This window comes from Dendronephthya gigantea, unplaced genomic scaffold (assembly GCF_004324835.1).
Source record: "Dendronephthya gigantea isolate DGI-Jeju-01 unplaced genomic scaffold, DenGig_1.0 000055F, whole genome shotgun sequence".
Lineage (NCBI taxonomy): Eukaryota > Metazoa > Cnidaria > Anthozoa > Malacalcyonacea > Nephtheidae > Dendronephthya > Dendronephthya gigantea.
The window spans coordinates 582,471-590,090 of record NW_021163065.1 but is presented as its reverse complement, the minus strand read 5'-3'; the positions used below and the strand labels follow the sequence as shown (position 1 = coordinate 590,090).

The window sequence follows — 7,620 nt, the reverse complement described above, 5'->3', positions numbered from 1 at the left end:
AAGTAAACAATAAAAAACGGCTTCATATTTAATGAAACTGGTATCCATAGAAAGCGTAGATAACACAGATTCCGAATATGTAATTTCTATCCTGGCCCAAATTCGTTGTCGAATGTTGCAGCTCCTAAAACGCAGACGTCTCCCAGCCTGACATTCGAAATCAAACACAGTATTGTACATTAAATGCGCCTTGAAATACGAGCGATTTTTACACGGAAAAACGGCTTTACTTTCAATGAAACTGGTATCGATAGAAAGCTTATATAACACAGATACCGAATATGTACTTTTTATCCTGGCCCAAATTCGTTGTCGAATGTTAGAGCTCCTAAAACGCAGAGGTCTTTCAGCCTGACATTCGAAATCGCATATGGTGATGTACGTTAAATGCGCGTTGAAATACGAGCGCTTTTTACACTGAAAAACGGCTTTACTTTCAATCAAACTGGTATGAATAGAAAGCTTACATAGCACAGATACCAAATATGTCATTTTTAATTTTTATAACAAAAATTAACACATTCCACTAATTGATGTGAATATTTGAAGCTAAAAAAGAAAAAAAAACAAGAATATGATCACATTGTTAGCTATTGTAACATAGACAAATGGTATGTTATGCTTTTTGGGGAACCTACATACTTTATTTTCTTTGTTTATCAGAGTATGTTTATTTTCATACGTACTTCATTCACAGGTGAATGTTAAAAATCATCTTTCCACCACCACCAGTGTTTGTCCGGCTATCATCTGGCCAACTCCTTCTTGGCCTTCTGTCACCGGGTTTTCGTCCAGTTGGGCAATTCCTTCTCAAATGCCCTGTTTTTTTGCATATTTCGCGTCCTGTCAATTGATGTATAAGTTTTTTTTATTATAGCATGTTGCACATGCGTTCATGTAATATATAACATAAAAGAAATAGCAGTAAATCTCATAACACGTTCAACTAGCAACATAATGAATTGGATACACTTACTTTTAACACTTCCGTGCCTGTTCCTTTAGTAACCTATAAATATATAGATTAAAAAGTGCTTTAAGAGAAGGGAACCGGTCACTGGGGGAATTATCAAACAATTTATCAGTAATAAAGTAAGCACAGACAGAGCTTGTAACATCGTATAAGCATGTGTATGTATGATTCTACTCAATCTACTTTCTGAGTTACACAATTGTCCATTATTTTTTTTTGTTTTAACTATAAATAAGGAAGCAATCATCTTACGGTCTCTCGGCCCATCATCATCCCGGCGCCTGTCTTCCACGTTTTGCCGGTGCCTATCATCGACATCGGTGCGCTGGCTCGTACTGTCTTCACGCCAGCGCACTGATGCTCGTACTGTCTTCACGCCGCTTTCTGTCTTCCTCCTCTCTTCCTATATAAATAAATACAGATTTCCTATCTTTAAATGGGCTTTTGTTATGTTTTGGTATAGTTATGACATGGGCCGGAATGTCAAAATAGACAAAAACTATTTTGATGCCAATGTCAATGATGATGAGTTAAATAATATATGCAAGGCCAAGAAAGATTTTAAATTTTTTTATAGCAAAAAAAAGATTATAGCTCACGTCTTTTATATCTTCTTTGCTCCGCGTCATCGGCTTTGTCTAAACAGAATTTTCCAAAAATATAACACAACTTAAAAGGAAACATGCCTATATATGTTACAGGCTGCCAATGAATTATGAATATGTAGTTACGTAGCGCAGAAATTTGTATCCTCATTTTCAAAAGGCCTGTTTATACTTGCAATTTTTGCTGCGATTTTATGTGCGATATTAATTCTTCCTTGTTGAAAAGCTGTGAAAAACAAGCTCGGCCCCAAAAAACATCAAAGGGCCGCTTGTAAGCCCGTTTAGCTTAAACTCTCTTTAAATAAAAAATTTATACGCAAGTTATAAATTTGCGGTTAATGGAGTAATATGTTCTAGAAGGTCCTATTTCACCCTACATATGGACCATCTCTGGCCTAGCTGTCATAGTTATCGCATGCACTAATTTTAGCCCGGGCAAGGTCAAGGCCTCAATAGAACAAGGCAGTCTTTACCAGGCATGTTAATAGTTATAAAGTCCAAAATCTGAACGAACTCTGGCATCTTAGCATGTGAACAACGTATGCAAACTTGTGTTACGGCCAATCGAATCTCCCCTGACGGTCTTTCCCTTCACGTGGACTTGAACAATGGCCCCCTTTTTTCTGCAAGGATTTTGCCTGCTCCCCATGCATGCATTGGTCATTCGCAAGACCTCAGCCAATGCGTCCACAACGCCGGTCAAATATTTAAAGGTCTCTATCGAAAGGCAGTAATACATATATCTGCGTTTCAAAAGTAACTATAAACAAAAACTACAATGCCGAAGCAAGCTAAAAAGCGCCGTTCAACTCGTACTCGTCCATCGCGTCAAAACGAACAAACTGTGGCGGAAACCAATGGCGAGACGTCGAACGCGGCCAACCACACAGCGAACAGCCGCTTGGTTCTGCCACGAACTACGCCGACATGTCCACCGAAGTCCTCCATCTTCTCTTGGCCCAGCGAAACCTCTCTCTTTCTGGTTCGCGTGACGTTCTTTTACGCCGCCTTGCTGATCACGACAGAACGGCAAATTCTCCAGCCTTAACACCAGCTCTACCACCACGTGATCCGACTCCCAGTACGCCTCAATTTTCCGCTGAATCTCTCCGCTCGTTGGCAGTTAACCTCGCACCGTTGCTCCGCGACGTTTTGGCCCGCGACACGCCACCATCGCCTCAACCACCGCTTCCACAACCATCGCCAGCAGCGAGCCTTATCGCGCAGTCCGCGCCAACACCCTCTTTCGATCTGGGTAATCCTTCCAGCGTTGCCACTTTAATCTCGTCTTCGCCAGTTTACTCGTCATCCACCTCATTACCGTCAGAGACTCCCAGTCTGCCTAAGAAAGTCGAGGAACAGATCGTTAACGGTGAGTTTGTCGATTTCTCTTTGCTTCTCCCGGGTAATTCAGACCGCCCCTCTTTCGGTCCAATTCGCCTGTCAGTCGAAGGTGATCAGGGCTATTCGATACCTCTTCCGAATTTCTCAAATTTCGGCAAGCGTCCAAAAATCGACAGTCTTGATAAGTGGCTAACAGCCTTCGGTGTTTACGCTTCGGTTGTTGTCGCTAAATTTCCGCACAAAGCTTCGCAGCTGTTTGCCTACCAGCGCATAATCCGAGAGGCTTCACAAAAGTTTAAAGGTTTGGCTTGGTATGCGTACGACATAGATTTTCGCAAGCTCGCCGCGAAACATCCAGCGCTCAATTGGGGCGAACGTCATCTCCAGCTGTGGCTAGATAAGTTCACAGGTCTCGCGCGCACTATCTGCTTTGTCTGTGGCGGCGCCGATCACATGTCTGATGTTTGCCCTCTTTCCTCATCAAGGTCCGAAGGCGGCCGGTCAAGCAATTTCCCCAACCGAGGATTCTGCCGCAATTTTAACGGGGGCCTCCCGTGCTCAGCAAACCCATGTTCCTTCGAACATCGGTGTAATCGATCCGGCTGTGGCGGACGGCATGCGGCATATGAACACGCTGACACCAGCTCTGCGAGAACTGATGACACTCCGCGTCGCAGAAAACACAAGTAAAGAGTTTGTTGATAGATTAAAACCAGTTACACCAATTAACGTTAATCTCCTGGAGTCCATGCTAACTAACCACCCAGATCGCGAATTTGTTGTTGCCCTCTGTTCGGGTTTAAGGGCGGGTTTTAAAATTGGGTATAAGGGGCCCCGTCACCCCTTCGTTTCACCTAATCTTAAAACGGCCCTTATGTCGCCGGAAATAGTGGATGAAAACCTGCTCAACGAAGTCAAACAAGGCCACACAGTTGGCCCCTTCACTAGCCCTCCATTTACAAACTTCCAAGTCTACCCCTTGGGCCTTGTCCCTAAGAAGAACTCATCCAAATGGAGAACCATTTTTCACCTTTCCTATCCAAAATCATCAACCACTAGCGTTAATGCTAATATTTCATCCGAAGATTACTCTTTACAGTACGTCCGAATTGACGACGCTATGAGAATCCTTCTTGAACTAGGCCCGAACTGTTTCATGGCCAAAACCGATGTTCAATCCGCGTTCCGTAATATCCCAGTTCACCCCGATGACTGGGAACTCCTAGGCATGAAATGGCGGGGACTGTATTTTTTCGATCGTGTTCTTCCCTTCGGCCTTCGCAGTGCACCGTACATTTTTAACATGCTTTCGGATGCCCTCGAATGGATTCTCCTACACAAATTAGGTATTCCAAATGTTCTCCATATTTTGGACGATTTCTTTATCGCTGAGGCTGCCCCCCGTCCTTTATGCCTGACTTCACTGTGTAAGTTGTTGTGTTTGTTCACTGAACTGAATGTCCCCATAGCACCTGGAAAACTTTTGCTCCTACCCAAACCTTAGAATTTCTTGGGATTACTCTTGATTCCATCCACATGCTGGCTCTCCTGCCCGAGGATAAATTAAGTCAGGCTAGGACCCTTCTTGCGCAATGGCACAAACGCTCTTGCTGTAAGTTAAAGGAGCTTCAATCTCTTATTGGGATCCTTCAGTTTGCATGCCGAGTCATTGCCCCAGGACGCACATTCCTCCGACGCATGATTGCCCTTACATGTGGTATTAAACAGCCCTATCATTTTGTGAAGTTGAACACGGGTTTTTATAAGGATTTAGCTATGTGGGAAGTTTTTCTCAAACACTGGAATGGTATTAGTCTTTTTCTTGAGCTCGGGCAGACCCCCTCGCCCTCACTTGAATTATTTACCGATGCAGCAGGTTCCATCGGTTTTGGTGGATACTTAGCAGGACAATGGTTTCAGGGCCGGTGGCTACCCAGCCAAAATATCGCTAACAAAACTGGTATTTCGATCGCATGGCAAGAGCTTTACCCAATTTATCTTGCATGTTGTCTCTGGGGTGCCCAATGGGCAACAAAACGCATTGTGTTTTTCTGTGACAACGAGTCCGTTGTCCAAATTCTCAATCAGAAGACGTCAAAATGTCCGAAGATAATGGACTTACTCCGACCGATTGTTCTTTGTACTTTGCAAAACAACTTTACATTTACGGCCAGGCATGTACGCGGACTTGACAATGGCATTGCTGACTCGCTCTCTCGTTTTCAGATGGACCGCTTCAAACAATTAGCGCCGCTGGCCTCTCCTCTGCCTTGCGTCATCCCAGTATCCATGATTCAAACTTAAAGAACCGTGTTTATGAACTTATTCAGCATTCATGGGCACCATCAACCAAACAAACCTACGCCGCCGGCATAAAACAATTCATTTCATTCTGCCTTGCAAAAGGTATCGTGACACCCTGTTCACCTTTACTGCCTGCGACTGAACTTACCCTGCTCTACTTCGTCGGCCATCTATCCAAATCTGTTTCATATTCAACTGTTAAAACATACTTAGCTAGCGTGTCTTACCTCCACGTAAATTTTCAAATCCCATTCGACATGGGGAGCATGCAACTATTAGAAAAAAGTCTAAAAGGTCTGAAGCGCCTCAAGGGTGAAAAATTGCGGGATCGACGGCCTATCACTGTGACCGAACTCGAGTCCCTTCATTCTGCCCTACGACCTCAGTTTACAGACTGTTTAGACAATGTGATGCTTTGGGCCGCCTTCACTCTGGCCTTTTTTGGCTTCCTGCGCTGTAGTGAATTCACGTGTAATTCTCCATTCGATCCCGAGTGCCACCTATCCCGCAATGACATTATTTTCCACCCAAATATCCTCCACGCAGAATATTACGATGTCTTGATCAAGCGTTCCAAAACCGACCCTTTTCGTCGTGGATGCCGTTTGACAATCGGCTCATCGCGTAATAAACTCTGCCCGGTTCGAGCTATGAAAACATATCTACTCCAGTCATCGTCTGGCCAAACCCCTCGTCCACTGTTCCAATTTACATCAGGTGTCCCACTTACACGTGTAACCCTAACATCGCATCTACGTCATCTACTTCAAGGGCAAGGACTGGCCGAAAACCTCTACGCCTCTCATAGTTTCAGGATCGGAGCTGCTACAGCTGCGGGCTCAGCCGGCCTACCCTCCTGGCTCATCAAAACGCTAGGACGTTGGTCTTCAGACTGTTACGAGAGATACATTAGAACTCCAAAGGACGTCTTAGCTTCCGTTCCATACAAACTAACTGCAAGTACCAAACATTAAAAATTTTGTTTTAATATCTACCTTTTAAACTCAATCATTATGCTTCCTTGCTGTATAGTCCGTATAACACCAGTCCCCTATTTGTGTGTATGTGGATCCTTCCTGCAAACTCATAGCCTGCCGTATGTTTTGTTCTGTCATGCTACCACGGCAACTGCACGATATCTTCGAATCTGTTTGTTCAAGGACCCACATACACACAATTGCCGGCCACCTTTGCAAGATTGTGTTTTAAAGACATTTTAGGGTGGCCCTCTCTGCTGTCGAAAGACAGGACTCTAATTCGGCTACTTCCCGTGGCGGAAATGGCGGTTTGCACTTTGTGCAGACCGCCATTAATGGCAGGAAGTGCTGTCCTTCTGGACAACACCTCACCACGTGAAGTGCATTTGTACAGGTCATTTTGGTTGAAAACGCGACCTGATGACCTGACCTAGAGACTCGATGGGTCAGTCAGACAATATTTGAGTCGAGCTGACTGACCTGAACAGGGGTCCGCCTGTTCCCCTGTTATCTAGAGGTCCGCCTGTTCCTCTAGAAAAACCTATAGTTTTTGCATGCTCTGTCGGGTTTTGAGTGCCCTTACTGTCTCAGTATAACTAATGGTGGTCCCTAGATCATCAGGTCTCAACTCACTGAACAACATGCACAGAGCTGGCTCACACCCTCTGCAACTTAGAGGTCCTCCTGTTCCTCTAGGAAAAACGTAGGTTAATTAGAGCCTCTAGACCTTTTTTCGAGCGCTTCCTGCCCAAATTATATGCCACAAAAATGTCTCATTGTGTTTTTCTTTGCTAAGTTGCCAGACGTTCAAAATCCTTATAAAGAATCTCAACATATAAACTACATTAATGAGTCAACTGTATCTTTGTATTAATGTAAAAAAAGACTTGCCTTCTATTTTGAATCTAAGCTAAATTTCTAAATTTAAGTTAAATTTGGAAAAAGCAATAGCAGAGGGTTGTACGTCTATACAGTAGAAAGCCAATGGCTATGAAATCTGTTTCGATCATGCATCATTCGAAGCGAAAACCTTGCACTAATTAAATTATTTGAATTCCTTGTTGTTACAGCAAAAATAATAACGATATTTCTATAAGTACTCCGATATATATGTGATTTGATTTACAAGATTAATCGGACAAATCGATTTGACTATTCAGCCGTAGCTTTCATTCCGGTTTGTATTTCCCAAGACAAATGTTATACAATTTCGTTAAATAAAATTCGAAAAGTCATGTCTAATAAATAACCTATTTTCTTCTTCGGCGCCGCTACCGCCGGTCTTTGACAGCGTGCTTTTTTCTTCTAAAAAGAAACGACAATATTTTGTATTACGGAACTGGGATAAGATACAAAAAAATCTAAAGACAATTGTTCTGTATTGCATTAAAGTCAACTAATGTATAAAGTTGAAGCT

General features: G+C 43.3%; 1 protein-coding gene across 1 annotated transcript; it reads left to right on the top strand.

Moving 5' to 3' along the window:
* The first annotated feature begins 2,484 nt into the window (after positions 1–2,484).
* On the top strand, positions 2,485–6,585 carry LOC114529267. Its single transcript, XM_028551019.1, has 2 exons — positions 2,485–2,950; positions 5,149–6,585. Exons 1-2 carry the CDS (start codon positions 2,506–2,508, stop codon positions 6,198–6,200), a joined length of 1,497 nt encoding a protein of 498 aa, XP_028406820.1. The 5' UTR covers positions 2,485–2,505; the 3' UTR covers positions 6,201–6,585.
* Positions 6,586–7,620: the final 1,035 nt, after the last annotated feature.